Here is a 24,466-nt window from a genome sequence, read left to right on the forward strand (position 1 = left end):
CAGCCGAAAAATTCTTATTTGCAAATCCACATTTTAATTTGAATAACTGCGTTGCCAAGCAATTTCCATTAACCCTTCACACACAGTTTGGTGGTGTAAAGACCTCTGCTACAGCTGAACAATAAATCTACCATTCCCTTAGACTCGTCACCCAGTTGTGTTGCAGTATTAGTAGCTCACATCTGGTGGAGGTCAAAACCAATCTCTTTTCTCCCCTTCTTACTCTCACCCACTATCACCCAGCCTCCCAATCCTCTCCTGCTCTACTACACTGCCATTTAAAGGCTAATACTCTACAGTAAACAGCTACACAGCTGCTGCTATACATCAACACTTCAAGCATGAGCCAAACACTAAATGTCAAAGGCACGGTAAGCTTTAGCCTGGACAAAAAAAACATCTAAATGTAAGGAAAGACAATTACTAAAGATGTGCTTTATGTTTGTTTAGTTTCTTATGGTATGTAAGAATTGTATTTGTGCTGCTGAAAAATTAAACAAAATGTATTATTGAAACTAACAATGCTTTCTACATTTACGGAAAACTGAACATATTAGATGTGTTCATGCGTACTGATGGCATGCTCAAGTTCTGACACTGACATCTGACACTGCAAAATGGTCAGATGAGTTTCAGCTGAGTGTCATTTAAATATGTTATTGTACCGAGGGAAGCCTAAAGCTGTTGATTGCTGCCAGCACAGACAGTAAACAACATATAACTGCACTCGATGTTTACATGTTCATGCACCAGTCACTGTTCACTGTGGTTCAACAGAAGTTAATTATGTACCTAATGCATTTACGGTAATTTAGATCAAAGTGGTTGAGTGAGGGCTGTTATACAAATGTGTCGCAGCTGTGCAATAGCTGCTGAGCAAGCGCAGTGCAGCAGATGTGCTCTGTGCAGAGCAGAAACTACTGTTTAAACTGCTAGATGAGGGCTTTTAATCATCTATGTTCGAAACATAAATATTCAAGGTTCAGTAAATGTGGTCTAGAACAGCCTGATTCATCTCAGTCAGTCAGCTCCTATTACATATTCACAACCTTTTCACAGAGTCTGCCTGTTCTTTCTAAACATAGAATACATGATGTATATGTCAGTGAAAGGCTCAAGGTTATCTTCCACTTCACACTTTTCTTTATCCACTTCTGCTTTCAGTCCATCATGAAACCTCTCTGTTTGCCACCCAACCACAGCACCACACTCCCCAGAGAAATGGAGTCCTCCCCAGAGGTCTCTGATGAACCACATCAGGGATCAGTGGCTACAGCCAGTACTACTGGCTTTGTTTCATCACCCTGAGTTTTCCTCATGGGGGTTAGCTTCTGAGGAAAGAGTACAGAGCCAATAAAAATGGTGCAGTGCAAAGAAGGGCCCCTGTTATCAATTATTGATCAGGCCATATTCCATATTAATAAATGCAAAGGGTAGGTAGATTGCAAAGGGCGTAATTTTTGTAAAATGGGTGGAAATTAAGTTTGTTGGGGATAATAACTCTATTAAGGATCATCATGGGATGTACTGTACAGTTTTGTGTGTGAACACTCTCTGCTACAGAAGAATCATGCAAATGGATGCATACATGCTGGTGTACACAGATAAGACTCTTCTATGGGCATAAAATCTCTGTCTAATTTATAGCATGTCTTAATGAATGAACATACACTTGTAACCATGGTAACAATGCTCATTGTTCTACTATAGGATGTCCCCACTTTCCTCAGAAGTCTGGCATCAGCACTCGCTCTGATACCAAAAATAGATTTTCCTCTCACACATGCTTGCACACACACACACACACACACACACACTGTGCCTGCTGTGTTAAGGCCAAAGGAGAGGATGTGTTGTAAAGTGTGCATTAACCTACATTTATTGTACAAGTCCTGCAGCACAGCCCTAAGTTACTGTGCCGTGGTTTGTGTGCGGACTTTGTCCTCGTGACATTGTTGGGACAGAAATCTTCTCACATAGTCATATTATTGGGACTGAGCTCGCACGAAAGGGACAAACACGCAGTCCCCATGATGTTAACTGTTTATTTCAGACCAGGTTTTAGAGTTACAGATTAGGTTAAACATCTTATATCCTCCTAAAGCTTTGCACTCAAGTAATATCTTAGGATTTGGGAGATATTGCCTGGGAATATTATAACTGCAGTCATTTTAGCTTTTTTTGATAATCTTAGCATTAACTAAATAAATAAATGTCAACGCTTTGAGTTCCATCAAAATGAAAAATGTTTTCCACCAGATTTATCTACATGCTCATTTTAAAACGTGCCAGCTCTATAAGTTAAGAATCCATCAAGGTTAACTCAGGCAGACTTGACATGTTTAAATGTAAAATTACACTGAACAGATATGGACAGAAACACGGTGCAAAGAAGATAAAGATTCTGATAAATGAATAGTAGGTTTTATTGAGATTCCTCTTCAAATGGTTCTCTGGGTAAAGCTAAACTTATCATTTTAGGCGTTACTATAAATCACTGCAATGTCCTGATATGTACTGTACTACAAGTGTGTGTGTATGTGTGTGTTAGTGCTGTTGAGCCTGAGGTAAGAGACAAGCAGATCTGACCTGTCATGGTCGGCGAGCTGCCATCGCGAATGAGGTTAGTCAGACACGGCCAGTCGGCACAGATCTGTGCTCACTTTCATTGAATTACCTCATCAGCATCTCCAACAGAAGAAAGCAATTCTTTCTGCTGCCTAAACTAAACTCTTGCAACTGAGCCTGAGACACTGATTCAGATTTATAAGGTGTGTTAAACATTAGACACTCAGTGTCACATTAAGAAAAGCTCTGTCATTTTGTAAAGTGGCAGCGTGTGAGATTAGCAGCTTTTTCTTACACCGAGGACTAACAGGTTTAACACCTAGCATCATCCTTAAAATCAATACACATTTTTTAAACTTTATTTTAGCTTAGATGTTTAATGAAATTACCTACTGAATCTCTACCTCATTTAGAAAATTTAGGGCTTCTTGTATCATTTTATTTTAGTTTAGGTTTGAAGCATTTTTTCTAAGAAGTCATCAGCACTAAAAAGGAAATTTATTAGATATTAGTTTAACAAAATGTGATAACGTCCTTTCTCTGTTGGCATAAGTCATGGCAAAAAGAGTCTCCCCTCTATGGGCTCTCACTTATAAATGAATAGTGCATCAGAGAGGTAACTGAAATTGAAACTCTGTTATAGCTCAAATGTCCTCCAACTGTATCATTATAAGAGATATAGTGTGCACTCTCATACTAATCCCTACAGTTTTTATGAGTGGTGTATAATATGCTTGCTTTTAAGATCTTGCAAACATTCAGTAAGCGCAGTACAACTATAAATGCAGAGGGTGAAAAGCCCCACAAAATACGACATATGTTACAATAAACAGGCAGCCGGCATCTCTGACAGCGACGTGCTTGTCAAAATGTTTTGTCAGCATCCTGGCAGACGGAAAACAAGCGAGATAAAGTGTTTACTGCCAGTTATTAAATGATGTAACATGAGAGTAACTGAGAATTCTGATGAGAGGAGGATAAACGGGTATAAACTGGAGATGCTTTTAAAATCTGCTTGTGAATGTTAATGATTGATGCACATAGATAATCTGTAATAACACATATAAATGCAACAACACAATATGCTTTTATTCTTTCCTAGTGACTCATTTCTGAACTGTGTCACAATTCTGAAGTTATTCGGTCTGAAGCTTCTCAATATTAAACCAGGCACTGATGAGGTTTCCAGATGCGAGGGTCATCACAAACTCCCACCGACACAAACACGAGTCAGTTATATTCTCAGATATTATGCTGATTTATGGATGATGCAGCAGACCTGCAATGTAATACAACATATTGCAGATGTTCCAGAGGAGAAAGTGTTTGTGGTTGCACAGACCAACTGTTTGCATTGTCAATCATGGTGATATCAGTGGTGTTTCGAATTGCTACACCAGAATAAATCGACATCATCATTTGCAGTTGGCCACGCACCCACTGCTCCTCTGCTTTTGTGTCACTACACACCGTGTAATACTAAAGTACAATTTTAGGCAGCTTTAAGATCTCCGGTGCCTATTTGCGCTTACTTACAGTTGGCATATGCAACACCAGCCTCAGAAAAGCCAAAAAGTAAAACTACAAAAGCAAAAAAGGTCTAAAAAGCATTCTGAAAATAAGCTCAGCAGCTGGAAGCCAAACAAACCACCAAACATTTGGCAGTGGTTCAGATCTCACCCCCTTGGTCAGGAATTAGCAATAGAAGTGAAAAATGTTCCACTTTCATTTTTTTTTTATGTTTCTGCTGACATTTTTTATTTCTTTTGATGTGTCGTAAATTCTGGTTTTTGGAAATCTTTCAAACTTCCCCCATCACACTGGCACTGTCCATACTTTCTTCACTTTGCAGGAAAATATGACAGTAAGTCTAGCAAACAATGTGTTTGTTCTAATGTTTAATTTTGTATCCAATTCACTAAATAAGTCCAGGTGGCCTGTACTTGAGTGATAAGGGGTTAATAAAACCTGCAGAGATGTTCATCATGTTAGTACCCTTCATTAATGCAGTCAGGGTAATGCAACGTTATACAAGTGTTATGACTCTCTTCCATTTCACTTAGATAGAGACTTCTACTGGCTGAATGTATGTATAACTAACATGACTGCCAAGTGGAAGGACTTGATCTAGAGTTTAGATTTGTAGACTTTATTACTCAAACCACAATATCAAAAATCATCTAAAAGAATAAACATTTGATTAAGGTTACTGTGCAACTGTTTCCCCACCTACTCTTTTTAGCTGCCTACTGTACGTTACCTGAACCTGAAGCTTAACATCGTTATAACAAAAGAAAGATTTGAGGAGGCGCAGACTGGTCCACTCTCTTCTCATCACAAATGGAGACAGGGTAGAATCTGTCTCCACCTTCAGGTTTCTGAGCACCCACATCTCCACCAGTCTCACCAGGACCCACAACACCAACATCCTGGTAAAGAGGTCCAGGATCCTGGATCAGAAGCTGCTGCTGGCATTCAACTTCTCCTCAGTGGAGAGCCTTTCTCCTACTGCCTGGGGGCACAACTGAGAACAGTTCCTGTCCACTGTCTCAGGAAAACCAGGGACATCTCAGGTGACCCCTCGGACCCGTCCACCACCGTTTGACCCGCCTCTGCTCGGCGCCGCAGGTCAATCAGGTCCCACACCTCCAGACTCACTAACAGCTTCTTCCCCTGGGCCACTCAGACTGTCAAACACTAAAACATTTTAATTTATGAACATGAATGTCAGATGCTTGAGAGAACAGATTCTGTTCTCATCAACTGCTACTTAAAAACAGTCGTTTGTTCATGAATCAGCCAGCACTTATTCTTTTTTTAACCTTAAAAATGGAAGTTGCAATCACTGAAAAGCGTTTTGGTGAACAATGTGTTGAGAACAGCTTTTCTATTTTTAATACGATTTAAAAAGCTAAAGGTTTAAATCCATGTGTGTGAAGGCAGCGGTTTGATAAAATTGGGCTGTAAACAATAACAACAACTTAAGACCGAACTTTTTTTTTTCTGACATATTCAGCAGATGATGACAGAAACATACATTTTAATGAAATAAATGCAGTGCAAAAACATAATCTTAAAAATGTAAAGCAGCATAATTGCAAACAGTATAACTGACTAAACAATGACAGAATACTGTTTCACCTTCTAAAGCTTCACACTTGATATCTAAAAAGTTTTAAACAAGTCCCAGTAGTATGCCATTTAAAATAAAAATCCAGTGAACTGTAAGGGGAGGCAGATGTTTTTAACTGCTCACAATGCCAAGGGAGCAATGAAATCTCAGTTGTACATAAAGAGCCCACATCAATTACACTGATATTTTCCAAGAGACTCCCTGTGCATTGAAGAAGACATCTTAACATCTCAAGAACAATGAAGTTATTGTGATAAGAACTTCCTTGCCAGCATAGAGAAAGAAGCAAGCCCACACAAGAAAGAAAATGCAGCTACAGATGAGGCAGACAAGCAAAATACCATTTTGTTTAAGTACCTGACAGACACACTAATCCATACAGTCTTTTTTTTTTTTTTTAATTTCTAAAAGACAGTAAAAGATGGCAGACTGTCCAGACTGCAGCTGATAAGCTGGGAATGCTGTGAAGCAACAATCAAGCACTGAAAAGCAAACAATATGATTTACAGTGTAAATCCAACTCTTTGCAACCCTGTCTCTACTAAATGATTATATCTAACCTTTCTGCACATGGAGAGCATGCACTAACATGGGCAATTTATCCGAATGTTAAGTCTATACAAGCATGTCCTGCTTGTATAGACTGCTTGTGTCCTGCTTTCTACATGGATATATCCAACCATAACTGAGGAAAGACAATACTGTAGATTTGTGCTTTGGAGCAATCACCTAGCAAAATGCTGAGGTTGGCAAGATTGCAAATTACATAGATCTAATTAGTAATATCTCTTATAAAGCCAGTATAAATGCTGAGAGGCATCTTTTAATGAATGCATCGTGTAGGAATCCCCACAAACTCTTGCTCTTCTTTCCTCCTGAAGATATTTAAAGTTACGCTAAAGCTACATAAATATCACTTTGAAGTTGAGGAAATATTACAGTTGTTGTAGAGATATTTGAGCCAGCTTTTGGCTTTCACTTTAATGCAAATTTACATTGCTTTTAGTGTTTGAAATGCCCTTTTGCACCCAGGAGTGATTTGTATGAGAGGATAAAGCCTTAAGCTATGAGCTTGCAGCTTAGCCACATCCATAAACTATACAGACGTAAAACTTAACAGCTAATTAGCACAAGTTACACACTAAGAAAATACTAGGATTTTACTGATAATCATGGATTGTCTGGAGTATCTGAAAATACTCAAAAAGGGGACAACACAACAAACGTGGTCAAGAAATCCAGTTCAGTGACTTTAATTAACTGAGGTGAATTTTAGCAGATACCTGTTTGTTTGTTTTTTGTTTTTACGGCTGCTTGACTCGGCACACCTGTCAGTCAACGCAGTCATGCCCCTAAGCCTTAACAAAAACCCGAGTGAGTGAGTTTAAAAGCATTCACCAATCATACAGGCTGCAAACATGCTTTTTCTCTGATTCACTTTTGGAGTATCTGTAAACGAAGCCATTAGAGAAATCAGTTAAAACTACTGAAAGAAGGCTACAATATAAAATCGCATCATTTTATGGCATCAATATCTATAAAACCTGCCATATTACTAAACTCTCACATGCCAAAATTAAACATCATACCTTGTAGAATTATTGCTGTAATTACTTATACACATACACAGAGTCAGTGTAATTGCAGTTTCAGCTGCAGTTTTTATTCCTTACAAAGAATATTATGTGGAATAGACACAAAATCATAGATTTTTTTTATCATAGTGAAAAATATTTAGCTCCCTGTTCCCTGTAAAATATAAAATAATCTCCAGACAACACTGCAAGGCTAAAACTTCCACACAACACAAGAACCACTAAGCCTGCATTTCTGTTATTTTTTATATAATTAACCCCAGCACCCGAGCTGCTCTTTACTGGACTCAGCTAGGTCACAGTTACGCGTAAAAACCCACACATACACACACACACACACATATGAGCATGCATGAGTGTGTATGCGTGTGTTTTCTGCTTGAATGATGAGAGGAAACTGGATCAGTGTGCCTTCCCTGCATTCCCTCAGCTAAAGTTCACTTATGCATATTTATGCTTTCTGAATGCGTGTCAATATGTGTGTGAGTATGTAGCAGTGGGATAGTCACCCCCCGAGGCTGCTGCTTGATGTACTTACTGTTTGATTTACAACAAACACAATCATGATCCAATAATTGTTTTTCTTGGCTTCCTCTCTACACGATAAACTGCGGGATTTATGAAAGCTTTAAATGCATATATGCTCGCAAACACATAAAAAAAATGTAGCTGCGCTATGAATACTAAAGCAAAAAGCACAAATCCAAACGTTCACCCCCCTAAGGAATTTGGTCATGTGACATAGAGTTACTCACAATTTACAACTCATCCATCCAACCTTAATCATTTCAGCTATTCTATTCATTGTATTTTTGCCTAAGACACATCTGTGCAACTACAAATGACACATATAAACTGACAGGCAGTCCATTTGTATTTAGCTTCGGCTGCACTGGACTAGCAAGGGGGGTCTTTAAACCCCAGTGGAGCAGGATTATTGATCCAAAAAGCAATCCTATCATCTGACCAGTTTAGGTTTACTAGTTTTATTTAGAAAATGAATTACTTTTTCTATTTGCAGTTCAGAAAAAAAAAAAAAAATATATATATATATATCCGGTGACTGTGGAGGCTATTTGAGTTCAACTCACCGTCATCTTCACTTTGAGATGATCTGACCTTTGTGACATGTTGCATTATCCTGCTGGAAGCAGCTAACAGAAAATGGACACGCAGTGGCCATAAAGTGCTGGACCATGGTTAGCAGAGATGCTCAGCTCAGCTCTGCAGTTTAAACGATGTTCAGTTGGTACTTAGGGGCCCAAATTGTGCCAAGAAAATATCCCTCACACCACTGCACCACCTGCACCATCCTGAACCACTGATACAAGGTAAGATGGATTCAGGATGGATTGCTTTCATGCTGTTCACACCAAATTCTGACCATACTATTCAAATGCTGCAGCAGAAATCGAGACTTATCATTCCAGGAAACGTTCCTTCCATGTTGGATGGTTAGCACTGCTCTAGAAGGTAAATCACAGATCCCATTGAACAACTCAAAACTTGCTATTATTAGTGGTTTATGATTAGTTTCTAAAAGATCAGTGCATTATTATATATCAGTCCATCCATTAGCTTCCACTTATCCTTTTCAGGGTCACGGGGGGTGCTGGAGCCTATCCCAGCTGTCATAGGGCGAGAGGCGGGGTACACCACTAACATACAGGGACAGACAACCGTTCACACCTATGGGCAATTTAGATTTTTCAATTAACTTATGCCCACTAAGTGCATATCTTTGGACTGTGGGAGGAAGCCAGATTACCCGGGGAGAACCCACGCAAACACGGGGAGAACATGCAATCTCCACACAGAAAGACCCAAGCCTGCTGGTGGAATTGAACTCAGGACCTTCTTGCTGTGAGGCAATAGTGGGAACCACCGCACCACCATGCCACTGTGCTGCCCACATTATTATATAATACATTTATAATACGTTTAATATTCAGCTTTTAAATTTAAATACAAAATTGGTTGCATGATCGTCTCAGTTGTTTTTTGTTCAATATCATGTAAGCCACTGCAGACAGACTTACATGCAAAGCACGACACTTCGGTTAATCGATCAATTTGTCTACAACAGACGGCTAATTTCCTCACGAAAGCTCTCTTTTTTTTTCATAACGCCCACTGTCCTTATGGTGCACAGAAAGAGAAACCATGTGAATAAGAAGAAGACCGGAAAGAGAAAGAGATGAAGGATGGTAGGAAGCAGGATGGCAACCAGATCAAGATACGCCCACAAAACAAAACATATGAGGAGGAGAAATTATGCCACAACAAAAGCCCACTCTACGGTACTGACCTCACTGAGCGACACTTCAACACTCAACAGCCATTTCAGGTCTGCAACAAAGACGCACAAGACGCTGCTTGTTCCCTGCTCACGTGTGGACCGAGAGAGAGGACGACAGCCAGTCATCGATCTCCTTCAACGTGAAGGACACCGTATTAACTAAGTGGTGGCCATCTCTTATTCATACGCCGCTCGTCACTTATCAACACCCCCTCTCACTCCCGTAGTCTGATGGGATTTTCACGGTTCATTTATGGGACAGGATGATAGAGAGAAAGATGGAGGAAGGACGAGACGAGGTAGGGGAAGGTAAATGAGGGGGAGGGGAGAGTGTAAATAAGTGAGGGATACAGGAGAAGGTGAGAGATGAGTGAAAGCCAAGAAGAGGCGAAGAGATGTGTGGTGGATAAATGATGAATGGAATGTCTGGAGGCTTCCAATCACACAAAAAACACAAGAGGCAGACTGAGAGATTAGTCCCAATGACCCACTTAGCAGGAGAGAGGCAAAAATGGCTTTTAGTTTACACAAATGAAATCGGAGTGTGAGGATGAAATGTTCTATTACTAACAGAAAGCAAGCCGAAATCTAAAAGGAGACATGGGCTGGATAAACATTCAACCCATTATGGGCCTTTAAAAGTTGCTAAAACATTTTATTAAAACTCCTTTACTTACAGACCCTGAGGCCTTTTTTTAACCATAATGATAATTATCATAATGGTGATAACTATAAGACCAAAAATTTTGCCTCACGTACTGACAAATCCAACATTTCTTCAAAAACAATTAAAAAAATAATGACGATACATGAACTATAACGGACAGCACCATTGTTTAGAGTTTACAAAGTCACGTCACCGCGTAGCCCGAGAGGAATGAGCCTCGACCTCAACCCTGGATTTTAAAATTAATGAAAAATGTCATTAGGTAATGAAATAATCATAAATCAGTTTAATCATCCATTAATGAAACCAGCAGGTGGGTTTGTTTCTCCTTTTATTGGCAGGCAGGGATGAATTTGGATAAGGAACAGTGTTGCAGGTTTTTAGCCAAACCGTGTCCCTTCTGATTGTAGAATGAATGAAAGTTTTACTCACATAAGATGAAGACGACTATCCAAATTAATACAAGCCAAGTTCAATGTCCTCCATTGCATTTTTCACTAACAAGAAGTTCTGAATTATTGCAAACATAATCTGTTTGAATCACATTCTGACCCTAATGTCTAGGAGGAAAATGTGATGCAAAAGTCCAAAATTGTCTATTTTTTTTTTTTCTTAAGTTTCAAAACTTTAGATTTACATGCAGAAAACAAATTTGGTTTACTGTCTAACTGCATCAGTTGTTTGGATTAGAATCAGTTTAACACGTTCATAAAGAAATATGATAAAACCTCCACTAAGTTAACGAGAAACCATTGATCGATAATACTCCATGTTGCCTTAAGTCCACAGGCTAAAGAGGGAAAACTCACCACCATTACTGGAGATGATGGCACCACTGGGTGTTTGTAGCAATGCTGAGCAGAGGTTTTCTCTCACGGGCGAGAAGGTTGCTGGATGAGGATTTGGTACAAAGCCATGCACTGTTTATTTGCAGTTTGTACATAAGAAATTGCTCAATTTTTCTGATACAGTTACAAATATTTGCAGAAACTAAGGTTAAGATAACAAACATTGTAATCTCAGTCTGCTTTCTGTATCCTCCCTTACAAATCCAACAATCCCTGATGGATTGCTGTACAGCAAAGCAGGCTTTTTACACTATGGAGGAATTGTTCCCCTCCCCGAAAAAAATCACCAACATCCTAATCATTTAATTCCATCTATCCATCCATTTCTTTGCTTATTCAACACATTTGCTTATCAAATGGACAAAAACAACTGTAAAGTGGACTTATTGCATTTACAGTACATGTTCAAAAGAAAAACACAAAATGGGTTTAGAGATTTCAAAAATAAATGTTCGGGCAGAGGTAGAGCAAACCATTTAAATTTTTCATTTAGTCAAAACAAAAAATACTATATTAAAGACACATGTAGACACCATGCCACACATTTTGAAGCTTCGAGTTTGGTATTTTGGTTTTCAGAGACTTGTTTATATGGATCTGTCTGAGAAATTGAGAATACAACATGCTGCAAGCCTGTTGTGCACTACATCACACCCTGCTTTACCCTTTTTCTCAAAAAATTGATTAGAATTTACAAAATACTCACCATGTGGTATTAAATAAGGATTAAAACTACCGACTGAGACCGTAAAATTATCAGGAAATTAAAAACTAATTCACGGATGACATAAAAAAAGGACTATTTTTTATACAATTAGACTTTCAAGAACATCCACCGGAGTTTCCCCCTGCTGGCCATCAAAAAGAATACAGGTTAACGATATTTCCATATTGACCTCACCTTTCAGAGCTGAATTTTCCATTCCTCTTTTATACACTTCTCAAAAAATGAAAGAAATTGGTTTTAATCTGAGTATAGCATCAAGTCGGTTAAACGTCTGGAATATCGATCGGATCGAGTAGCAGAGAGGGTTGCTAATCATTTTTGGTGTTATGAAATTATCACTAGGTGTGGGGCAACAAGGAGACAGCCCCCCAACCCCCCTCCTCATCATTTCTGACTTTTTCTTCACTAGTTTTTCATTTGGCTAGAGTCAGTGTCACTACTTGTAACATGAGGCAGGTTAATCGTGAGCAAAGGTCTGGAGAAGCCGTGGAAACAATACGCTTGTTCATTGTTCAGCGTGACCAGTTTGGTGGTGGGTCAGTGATTTTCTGTGGCTTATAGAGATATTAGGAATAAAATTGTTGGACCCATTGTCAGACCCTAGACTGTGGGTGTAGTGGGTCCTGGGTTCTTACCTGTGCATGACAATGCCTCATGTGAAAATATGGAGGCAGATGCTGGAGAATTAAGGCACTGATACCACTGACTCAGCCCCACACTCCCCTGACCTAAATCCAACAGAACACCTCTGGGATGCCTCCCAGATCTGGTATGAGATCCCACAGGACACCATCCGTTGTCTCATTAGGAGCATGCCCTGACAAGGGTCGGGCATATATAAGCACGTTGTGACTATACAAACTACTGCATACCATCTGAGTACCAAATTTTGAAAAAATGGACTAACCTTTATTTTTACACTTTGATTTCTGAGGTGTTTTTGAATTCAGTCCTCTGTAGGTTGATAAATTGAATTTCCATCAAATGACGTGGAATCCTTGCAATCATAACACTCTGTCCAGTCCATATCATTAGAGATACCCAGCATGATATATAGTATATCATCAGCTATCATCAGCAGTCATGTTTTCAAGAACATTTCTCAAATATACAAGTCGAGATTTTTTAAAATGTAAACATTTTCCTTCAGACTGAAGTAACTGCCTTAAATTTATTCCACACAAACAGATATGTTTTTAAAAAGTGTAGATATGCTAATTATAATTACTTTATAATTCATTCTCTTGTCAGATTATAACCAGCCACAGACATCAGGGAAACATTTAAACTCATGACTTGAGCTTCCTCATCCCAGCGCCTGAGGAATAGCGATGACCTCCTCTGCCTACACTCACCATCCACATCATATATATATATATATATATATATATATATATATATATACACATTGCAGTGCAGATGTGGGGCAGTAAAGCTGTGCGACCCTTCATGTGATGACGCATGTTGCATTCACACACATACACAGTGCACACAGAAGCACACTGGGCTTTGACGCCTACAGTAATTATGTTCTGATGAATCACTGCTATTTCGTTTAGTTATTCCCACACACACACACACAAACACACTCAGCACAGGATCCCACATGAGTGTTTTCTGTTTCTGTGGAAAACATGATGAAGTATGAAGCACTTAGCAGTCATTTATAGATAGATAGATAGATAGATAGATAGATAGATAGATAGATAGATAGATAGATCAGGCTCAGCGAGGGCACTTCAGGTAATGGCCTCTGGTAGCCTCTGTGTGTGTGTGTGTGTGTGTGTGTGTGTGTGTGTGTGTGTGTGTGTGTGTGTGTGTGTGTGAGAGAGAGAGAGAGGGGGGGGGGGGGGGGGGGGCGAAAGAGAGACAGAGAGTAATGAATCAGCTCTTTGGTCTAATTATTAGTATGAGCCCACTAACGGAACCTTACGGCCTTGACTCTGTGGATGTTGTGAGTGCGTGTCCACTCACTTTGTGTTGCTTCCACATCACGGCCAGCGGTTTGACGTCGTGCTTGGCGTGTTTTCCCTCCTCCAGACACTTCATGCACACCGGAGCCTTGCAGCTGCTGCAATACATGCTGAAGTTTTCCGCTTCGTGATCCACGCACGTCGCCGGTTTCCGCGCGGTGGCGGGCGGCTGCTGACCACCGCCGCCTCCGCTAGCCCCCGCTCCTGCCGCCTTGTTTGGCGGCGGCACCAGTCGGTGCTTGGCGAGGGGACCGCGGGACGGGTGGCATCGTTGCTGGCAGGCGTTGCAGTAGTAGACGTCGCACTGCTCGCACATCACCGCCGCGTCCACCGGGTTGCGGTCGCACAGCTGGCACTTCACCGCGTTGGAAGATGAGGAGGAGGCGGCGCGGGTCTGTTGGTACCGCGCCACGATGGCCTCCAGCAGCCGGTTCCGAGGGAAACCCCGGAGCCCCCGCTCGTCCAGAGAGACGCTCCGGTGGCACAGCGGACAGGTGAGTGTGCACTGTCGGTGGGGGATCGCAGGCGGAAACACCCGCACCCCGTTTGGAGACTTGAGCTGGCACGGCGTGTAGGAGCCGTATCCGCTGTCCGTCTCGCTGTACAGACTCATCTTGTCCATGTCCAGGTAGTCGTAGTCAGAGCTGCCCGAGGCTCGGCTCTGCACCGGGGTCTCCCCCTCCGGGGTCTGGACGGTGATGTTCCGAGCGCATCCCAGGCAGACGTTGTGGGAACACGGAAGCAGGATGGGGTCCTTGAAGAGAGACCCGCAAACGGGGCATTTCAACTCTTCCTCCATCGCTCCCGTCTGTGTCGGTGGACCGGAGAGGGGAAGCTGCTTCTCCGAGAACGCTCCAGCACCGAGTGACTGGACAGCTCCCCACGCTACTTTGCGCATGCGTAAAGACGGGCGGAGATTGTGATCCGGGTTGACTGATCGAGCTAATTTGGAGGATTTGAAACGCCACAGATTTTAGATTATTATGGTTCGTAAAGAGGATCTCTGCTCCTTTCCTCAAATTACTTTGATTTGACATATTTAAGCTAACGCTTCAGTTATGTTCACTTCTTTCTTCTCAATTTTGTCCACAGCATTGGTTTATTTTCTAAGATCACTAGATAGAAAATGATAAGAAGAATAATTTGATTCAATCCCTGCAATTTTGTAGTCTTTCTTTCTTTCTTTCTTTCTTTCATTCTTTCTTTCTTTCTTTCTTTCTTTCTATTTGTTTTACCAAAAATGCAAACATTGAAATAAAAGGGGGGGGGGGGGGGGATCGCTCCTTAAATGTGTTCTAGCTGGTAAAAACTTAAACTTTCTTCATCTGAGCTTCTTTCTGCCAGTATACAAGGGCAGTAACCGCCATCATTATGTCAAATGATAATGCTGAAGCGGATCATTTATTGTGACTGCCTCTATACTCTGCATTTGTTCTGCCTGTTAGTCTGAAACAAATCAAACATGATAGCAGAAGTACATGCAATCAATAAAAATGGATTAAACTAAGTTTAATAGGAGTTTCCATGCAGGCTCAAAATGGATGAGGGACCATCTGAAGCCAGTTCGATCCGGTAACCTTTGTGTTTTTTCACATTAGTCTTTTGTGTTAACTAAACATTTAATTGACTAGACAGCGGGCATGACTGAAGTCCTTTGGGGAGCAAGATTAATCTGACACACTGGGACAGCTTTTCCATTTATTAGCCCAATTAGCATCCCATTACCTGGGTTTCAGATCTGCTCTGCAGTGAAATGAGAGCGGGCATCTGCACAACCACGTTAAAGCAGAGATCTCTGCAGATGTGGAACATCCTGTAGTGTCATTGCCAAGCATAACTTTTAATTATCACTGAAGAGAACCTCCCTCCAGTTTAATCCATCACGAGGATATTTACTCTAAAAAATAGATCTTCAGTAACACATTTGTTCTCCAAGGAAGAAAAAAAGGCGAGCACTTCTTCTAACACTGCAGTCATAAAAGATTTTTTTTAATGTAAAATTAATCTGGGCTAAATTTTAAGAAGATGAATAACTTGCTTTAATTACTAAAATATAAAAATCAGATTCTTTTTTGTACCACATGGGTGGGAATCGTGCTGTCACACCTGGACGGTACAGTGGAGAAGTGGTTCGCACTGTTGTCTCACAGCAAAAAGGTTTGGGGTTTGAATCCACTATCCAATCTGCCTGAGACCTTCCTCTGTGGAATTTTCATGCTGAGTGGGTCCTCTCCGGGTACTCAGACAGGCAGTTAGTGGGGTTAGATTGATTAGTGATTCTAAATTAGCTGTAGGGGTGAATGTGAGTGGTTGTTTCTTTGTGTCAGCCCTGCAACACCCCCGTGTTTTGCTATGTGGCAGCTGAGGCTCGAGCTTCCCTGCAATAAGTGGAAGAAGATGGATGAGTCGGTGGGAATCACCAATTTATTTCCACATTTTCAACAGAAAAAAAATGGACTGGTTCTTATATAGCGCTTTTCTATTCATCTGAGCATTCAAAGCGCTTTACACAACTTGTGCATTCACCCATTCCTAAGTGCTTTATAGCTAACATTCACACATTCATACTCCGATGGATGCATCAGAGAGCAATTTGGGGTTAGTATCTTGCACAAGGATATTTGGCATGCAGACTAGGGGAAGCCAGGAATCGAACCACCAACCTTCCGATCAGCAGATGACCTGCTCTACCACCTGAGCTACAGCCACCCCCCTACATTAGCTTTTATATTATGTTTGTGGACATTTGACAAATTCGATTTCAGCATTTATCTCAGTTTCGTCCCTCACCAGCTCTTGAAGGAAACATCTGGCTGTTTAATTTGGACAGCAGGTTTGATCTGTGTCTGAAAGAAATCTGCCTGCTGCTTCAGCTCAAACTTCAGCTATCACTTATTTCAACCACAGTACAGTAACAGTCAGTAGGAATATTACACTTAGATCTCTGTAGAAAGGAACTGTAGAGTTGAGGGTTTCTGTGGGCTGCTCACGTTAATCAACCCAGTTCATATTAGAAATCATTACTTGACCCTTTGTTAATATAAATGTTAATATAGGATTTATAGTTAAGGTTATACTTGTCATTATGGAAGTTTGTTTCCCCCACTAAAAAGAAAAAAATTGATCTAAGTCAAAATTCTTGGTTTAGTATCAACATTTTGTGTTATCTCAAAATTTTAAGATAAGCAGGTCAAAATTTTACTTAATAGCTGAAATTTTGAGATCAATGTCTTCGCAACACCATTTACTGAAAAAGAAGCAAATTATTATTTGTTCGTCTCGTGAACTACGTGCTTTGTATTCACTTATAGTTTGACTATTTTGAATTCCCTCAAATAATCCCACCAGCCTGATGCCTCTTCCCTAAGCTGAGGCTTTCCTCGAGCCCTCGATCACATCAGTGATTATGATGAGATGAGCTGTGAAGCAGAAAGAACAATCATGTGCTCAATCGCATCTAAAAATATCGGCTGTCATGCTTTCGTTGACTCTGTGATTGTTGGGAAACACTTTAACAGAAAGAGGAGGAACTGCTCGTCATTACGGTAGTGCCACCAGACTGGCTTTACTGCAGGGGGAAGAGCAGTCAAACAGATTTATGTTCACTGATGTTTCTTGAACACTTTGTCACAGTTGGGTTTTAGGATGTTGCCCAGAAACTAAAGTTTAACACTTAAACTGTTGAGCTGTGTTCATAAACGCTTTGACTGCCAAAACCTGATCCAAGAAGCTCAAAAACTGAGTTGCAATAAAATCAACTATATTTTAATTTAATCCCCCTAATTCTAACGGCCACAAGAGGGCAATGTAGCGTAACCCAATGATCAACTCATTTTTTTTGGTTTAATTTATTTTACATGCCATAAGGCTTTAGTTTTGCATAACCACAGAAAAATAGATACAGCTGACATAAATCCAGCCCTTCTCTGTATCCATTAAGAAAATCAATCCTTTTTGACCTCCACTAAGTGTATCAAATAAGGTGGAATGGGGTCATATAGAAAAATCATGACTGCTCTGGCAAATGCTAGTCTGAGCATGAGGATTATTAAATTACCTGCAGCACAGATTTCACAGTTATCAGCATGTTGAAACTGCAGAAATGTTTTGGAGGTGAACAACAGCTGCTGCCTGATGCCTTGGAGCTACAAGTTTGAAAACAGCAGACATACCTAGTATGTAGTATATGTCGACATCTATATAACATGGCATTACAGAGGCATATATATTCAAATGGCTGGGGCTGTGCAGAAAAATGATTAGTCCTTTGAATCTTAATGTACTGAATAGTATTTCTTTTAATAGAGAAAGAGATTTGATGCGAACATGATCTAAAAATGGCAGCAAAGACCACAGAGGGATTTATTAACATAGTAACTGTGAGCTCACACCAACTAATGTTAAATATTTGTTACATTAATCTGCTTTACATTACTATATGCTAATGGGTACCATTATTAATACCTAAACTTGTGTTTTTTACAAGACCCCCAGCAAACAGTTTTACATGAAAAGTAAAACCGTTTGCTGTTAGAAAAGGTTGTCGATAGGGAGCGTTTCTTTTATGCACCATGGACAAAAAAGGAAAAGATGAAACACTGCTGAGTTATTGAGCAAACATGCCAGCCAAAATTAGAAGATGAGAAAATACACCATACTGTGTTGCACTCAGTTTCACTTAGTACAGCAAGAACAACACTTCTTTCATTTAATTTCATTTAAAAATGCCCTCGAGCATTTTTACTGTTTTACAATTCATGTTAAGATACTTTTCCCCCCAGTGACACACCATCTGCTTCTTTTAGATGCTTTATTTTATTGTTACAATGAAAATCTTATGCAGATAAATTGTATTCCTTCATAGCAGAAGTAAAATGCTTCTGTGTTGTGAATCTCTACCAAGAAACCAGCACTCAGTTTACATCAATGCTTGGGCTTAAACTTTTCCTTCAGGGTTACGGTCGGTTGGACGCTGGGTGGGGGGGCTTCCCATGATGCACTGAGCGTTTCTTCTTCACGCGTCTCCTTTCACTCTCTGTGTCCTTATACACCACTACTGGATTTAATCATTACTTATTATTCATCTCTAGCTCTCTCTCCTAGTCTGCCTTTTGTCCGGTCTCTCTGCTCTTTCTTTCCCCATCACCCCCAACCAGTGGCAGCACATGGCGCCAGAGGTTTCTTCCTGTTGAATGGGAGATTTTTCTTCCCACTGCTGCCAAGTGCTTGCTCACAGGTTGTGGGATTGCTGGGGTTTCTTTCTAATATTGTAGGGTCTTTAACTTGAAACAAAAAGGGCCTTGGGCCAACTGTTGTTGTGAAATAATGATATATAAATAAAACTGAATTGAATTAAACATCTTCATCATTGATAAAATGAGGACTCTGTGCATAATGATCTTTATTCATTTCCGTGTGTTACTGTCAAACATAAACACTTTGAATAACAGAAAACATTTAGCAGAGCATTTCACTTCAGTCATCCCTTTTAATCAAGTCCTTGTGTGCTTGAATACTTTAGTGTCTAATAACGGTCGAATAAGTAGCCTCAAAATTAAACTTTCAAATAAAATGATCTTTAGCCATTGTGGTAATTATAGTGCGTTTGTCTGATCAATAGATTCATCAGCCTCACACAATCATTGCACCTCTTTCAGAAGAGCTTAGTCTCCTTAGTTATAACGTGTCAATAATCACTGTTAATACATTATGCATTTTGAGTTTAGCTGTTGGTTATTTTTTATGCATGTAAAACATTTGCAAAGTTACAAAACCCAAAGTTTAGGATAATGCACGTTATTTTCTCCCACTGCCTGGAACACATCATTTGTGATCCAGGTTTTCATCTGTGATTTATCTGTATCAGATCAGTGCAACACCTTAGCTATTGGCTAGTCTGACCTGCCCTTAAAAAGAACAAACAGCTGCCTTGTTTCCAGTTCTGGTTGAATGTGTGTGGTTTTCTTACTGAGTGTTGTGTCTCTATTTGTAAGGTTACGGCAAGCAAACCATTTCTCATTTTCACTGGACAGGCTGATAAATCAAAGCAGGCTGGACTTTATTTGGAGCCAGTATGAGAAAAATAATCTTCTCCTTTAACATTAAAAGTACGTCAAATCTGATGAACCACTAAAACTAAAGACCTATAAATGATTATAATATGGGCACTTTAAGCTGTCTTATTCTAGTGCTATTGTGACTCTTTTCCGTGATGTATCCAGTGATTTCCTGTCCTGCAGCATAAAAACAACCAAAGGTGCTATGTTTATTTCTAAATTGGGAGTTGAAATTGCAAGAACAGTCATTTAGAGAGTGTGTAGGTGTTTCATGGCCGCCATTCTTGCGCTTCAATTCCAGCCACAGAAGTTCCTGTCGGTCTCAGACCACGGATGTGGTGCTCTCGGGGTTGATTCGTACCGGCCTCGTGCTCTTCCTGAGGTCCTGCAGCTGCTTGGCTGGCTTCCCCACGCTCTCCTCAAACCTCCGCTCAACCACCGGCAGCACGGTGTCGTGGAGGAAGGAGGCATTCTGCATGACAAAGGCTTTCTTCTCAGGGTCCTGCTCACAGCGGAGGCTGTAGTCTACGTGCTGTACGGCCACCAGGATGATCTCCCTCAGGCTCTCCAGCAGCACCATGTGCAGCTCAGGGAAGTAGAGCTTCAGGCCTTCCTCTAAGAAGCTCATCATCTGCTTGGTGAAGGCCACGACGGTATAGCTCAGGTTCACCCAGCAGTCATCACCTGTGTACTGCTCGAAGTTAATGCCACAACTGCGCATCTCATCCTGCAGAAAGATAAATATGTTAATGTTGCAGCAGGTAAAGGAAAACAGTGATTTGTGGCAGCTTTCATATGAAATCCTCAGCATTTGTTGTAACAGAAGCTCTAAGCACACAAGCCAAAATCCCTGCCTCCAGAAATTACAACATAATTAAGCATGCAAAACCCCCAAAATATAAAATTATATAAAAAGGAGCTTTAAAGGCTCACAGTGGGAAAATTTCAACAGTTGAATTATTTAAGCAGATTAATACCAGATTATCAAAGGTTTGGTTTCTATTACTCAATTTAGGAGGTTCTTGGTTAAAAACTAATCAACAATTGAAGAAAACAAAACACTGAGTGAGAAACCATAAGAACCAAGAGACAAAACAGAAATAATTCAGATCCACCTTAAGTTTAGCCAAAGCCTCAGGAGTCATGAGGTTCATCCTCCTCCACATCTCCTCAGAGTTTCTGTGTTTCGTGGCCTCGATGATAATATCTTTGTAGCTCTGGAGCGCTGCCTTGATGTCTTTGACCAGCAGCGACTGCAGGGTGAAGGTCAGGTCCAGGCCGATCTCGGTGAGCTGCTGACAGTGTTCTTTAGCCACTTTAACGCACTCTGCTGCTGTCGACAGGCTCTCCTTACTGTCGAACACCTAGCAATGAGGAAATAAAAAATGTACTTTATTAAGAAAACCATACAACCATAAATTTTTAACTTGCACGCTCTGGCTGCCATTTAAGAGATCTTCTTGTGTTGCAGCAATGCTTTTCAGTTCTTTGCCCTTCTCAGATGGCTTTTTTTAATTACTAAAACAACTCAACTTTTTTTATACACCTGAGATCCAGAAGCTTATCCTCTGTATACCAAAACACATTGTTGGTTATTTGCATATTTTAAACCATTAATACCTAAGAACACCACAGGAACACACAAATATTGCATCATGTCTCAGTAGCTTAGTATGTTTTTAGCTATAAACAATACAGAATATACAAATGATAGATGTTACATATCTTCTAATCATAGGGGACGTACCTATTACTCATTTTAGGGTTTTACCATCTGACATTCTAACTACCTGCTTGCTGAAGGCGTCCACAAACATCCTCATGGCTGATCTGGACCAGACCACGAAGGCAGAATAGCAGCCTGTGTTCCCGGCAAAGTCCATCTGAAATTCCTTGGCCGTCTCCAGCAGGCTGGTGAAGAATATGTTGCAGAGTTTGTGGATGTAGAGCAGCGTGGCTCCTTCGATGCGAAGCTGCCGTATAGCAGTCTGCACTGCAGCGGCGCGGTTCTTCAGAAAGAGCTCACAGGCTTTGGTGGACTGGCCTGAAACACAGATGACTGTGTGATGAGACAGCACAGATGTTCATGGCAATTACATTGTATTTTTGCAAATACATGCAAACTGTGATGCATTATGGGAATCTGAGGGCCTTTATATTTATGACTGCAAATGTACAACATGTGTAGCTATTTCTCAGCTGATTCTGGTATGTTTTAAGTATATGTCTTGAAACCTATTAAGTTTAATGGGGAAAAAAAGTAAACTGGATGGCAAACTCTCCTTGAATACATAAAGAATACCTGGGAGTGTAGTGACAGGGGACAAAATGTTCTCTCTCTTTCCTTTTGATTGAGTTTTAAAATAGGTTTATACCCTACATACTCCTGCTAAAGGATAATGTTTTGCCCGAAAAAAGTCAAGTACTGAAAAATTGCAAATAAACATGTTTTTGCAAATCAGTCAGTGTGTGGGAGTCTGTTTGCAAAACTCGGGCATAATTAAAAATGGATCCACTCGAAGCTGTTCTGCACCAAAGCAAAATACAAATTTCTAAGGTTTTATAACATTTGGCCATTCAAGAACAGTTCTGACAAAAAATAAATAGTAAACTATATATAAACTATCATGAGGTTAGATCTCTTAGTGCTCTGAATAGGAAAGTTATTTTCTTAATTAAGTAGTTTGAGAATATTCACCTTGACTGAAGATGAAGGGAAAAACAGCGAATACATACAGATCACCGCAAACACAACTTATTTGTCTGAAAATTACACTTTAACTGCATCCAAGGTCGAACTCGGACTACAAGCAATTTGAAAGTCAAGTCCATGCAAATGATGGAAGAGAATGAGCTAAACTCCCTGAATAATGAACAATGAATTATGGAAACCTTGTGAGTGGGCTGAGCACATCCTTACTGTGAATACACTGAATATAAAGTGAGATCATAGCAGACAGGTGTTATTTGTTTTGGTGATGTGTGCAAGCTTGTTATTATTGAGGGAAGTACAAAAAAATAAAAGGACCTAGTCTGATGAGCTGGGAAACAGCCCGCCGGGTTGCTTTAGGGCCGCCACGAAGTGACCGATCTGGAGACAACTCAAACACCAGGACCTCTGTCAGCTGCCGCACACGTTCATCCACCTTCCCCCTAAGCTCTTTAACCTTCGGGGTGACAGGCTGATCTCTGAGATACTCGTTGAGCTTGTCCAGCAGGTCAACAGCACCCTCAAAGTCTCTCTGGGCAATGCACACGTCCAGATCCTCTGGCAGCTCCTGGATCCACTCAAGACTAAGATTCACGCTCTCCTCACCATCAACCGTGTCTTCATCATCATCCATATCAAAAGGATTGGTGGATACCTCAGCTCTAACAGGAGAAGTGGGGACCTCCTCCTCCTTCTTATGCCTGTCTTTGGAGACTTTGTTTTTCTTGGTTTCATCTAGGATCTCCAACCACTCTTTCTTAACTTTGCTGTTCTCTGCCTGGAAGATGCGGCTGTCTGGAAACATCAGGATCTTGAACATGTCCTTCATCGGTGGGTTGTCTTTCACGTTAACCACAGCGAAGCTCTCCAGGTCATACAAAGCGTTGTATTTATACTTAACCGTGCCACGGCGGTTAGGCAGCCAGGTGGCAATCAGCAGACAGTCATTCATCAGGAAAGCGTGCACCTTCTGAATGGGGGACATGTTGTCAACATCAAACTCTGCAAGGTCCCCATTGTAGATAAGGTGCCTGCCTGGGGTGTCCATGATGTTTTTAACCCCTTCCACTTTCTCCAGCAGTGAGGTGAGGGTCCTCTGCTTCACCTCCTCCGTCTCTTTGGGAAAAGCTGCCTGCATCTCTTTAGACGTCTCATCCTTATCTGTGGACAGCAGGGCCTGAGTGATACTCTCCATGATGCTCTTCTGTTCAGTCAGGATGTGGCTCAGCTGGTACATTTCGCTCTCCAGATAGGAAATCTCTTTGGCTGTTTCGATGAACTGTCTGTAGTTCTTGTAAACATTTTTCTTCAGATTTTGAGCCGTTTCATCGGCAAGGTTTTGGATTTTTTGTCGGTGTTCCTGCAAATCCCTGTCGCCATCGGACTGCTGTGACAGCTGCTTGACGTAATTTTGCGGGTCGAAATTGGGCGATTCGAGCTGCTTCCGTAGTCGGTTCCCCGTTTCCGACATCTTTTGCCGTGTAACTGTTTACTTATTGAGATAAATTGTTGAGAAAATGTAGAAAAAACTGGACAGAAAAACAGTTCATCGAGGGTCCTTCGTTCATATCCGCTTGTAGCCTAAACAGGAAGTTGACACCCTGGAACGTCACGGGATACAAAAAAATAATAAAACAATTTAAAAAAAATCTAAATGATGATTGGTCTTTCAGAATGGGTCTTATATTTATTTTTAATATAATTAAACATATGTTAATGATTTATATTAAAAAGCCGTGTTGCTTTTATTTATTTAACTGGCGGAAACTACTTGAAACGAACAACACTAGTTCCCATAATCCATTGCTAAGACGGTGCTTGACTACATAATCAAGTTTATGGTAGTTAGGCAAAACTAAACCGGATATAGCCTTTTATGATTCGAAAGAA

General features: G+C 40.6%; 2 protein-coding genes across 3 annotated transcripts in view; both read right to left on the reverse strand.

Annotated features, from left to right (window-relative positions):
* The window catches only part of trim67 (tripartite motif containing 67), a 55,325-nt gene extending 40,640 nt beyond the window's left edge, over positions 1-14,685 (reverse strand). The window contains exon 1 of one of the 2 annotated variants that reach the window (XM_035914297.2): positions 13,812-14,685. In XM_035914297.2, the coding sequence (XP_035770190.1) occupies positions 13,812-14,609 (798 nt within the window). In that variant the 5' untranslated portion in view covers positions 14,610-14,685. The remainder of the gene's footprint in view (positions 1-13,811) is intronic. The other variant, XM_006805666.3, reaches the window with a different exon arrangement.
* Positions 14,686-19,194: 4,509 nt separating this feature from the next.
* On the reverse strand, positions 19,195-24,188 carry exoc8 (exocyst complex component 8). The gene is made up of 4 exons (XM_087852404.1): positions 22,895-24,188; positions 21,657-21,910; positions 20,982-21,230; positions 19,195-20,593 (listed from the first exon to the last, which is right to left on the reverse strand). Exons 1-4 carry the CDS (start codon positions 24,045-24,047, stop codon positions 20,189-20,191), a joined length of 2,061 nt encoding a protein of 686 aa, XP_087708530.1. The 5' UTR covers positions 24,048-24,188; the 3' UTR covers positions 19,195-20,188.
* Positions 24,189-24,466: the final 278 nt, after the last annotated feature.

This window comes from Neolamprologus brichardi, chromosome 15, assembly GCF_056152115.1.
Source record: "Neolamprologus brichardi isolate AB-2024 chromosome 15, ASM5615211v1, whole genome shotgun sequence".
In the NCBI taxonomy this organism is placed as follows: domain Eukaryota; kingdom Metazoa; phylum Chordata; class Actinopteri; order Cichliformes; family Cichlidae; genus Neolamprologus; species Neolamprologus brichardi.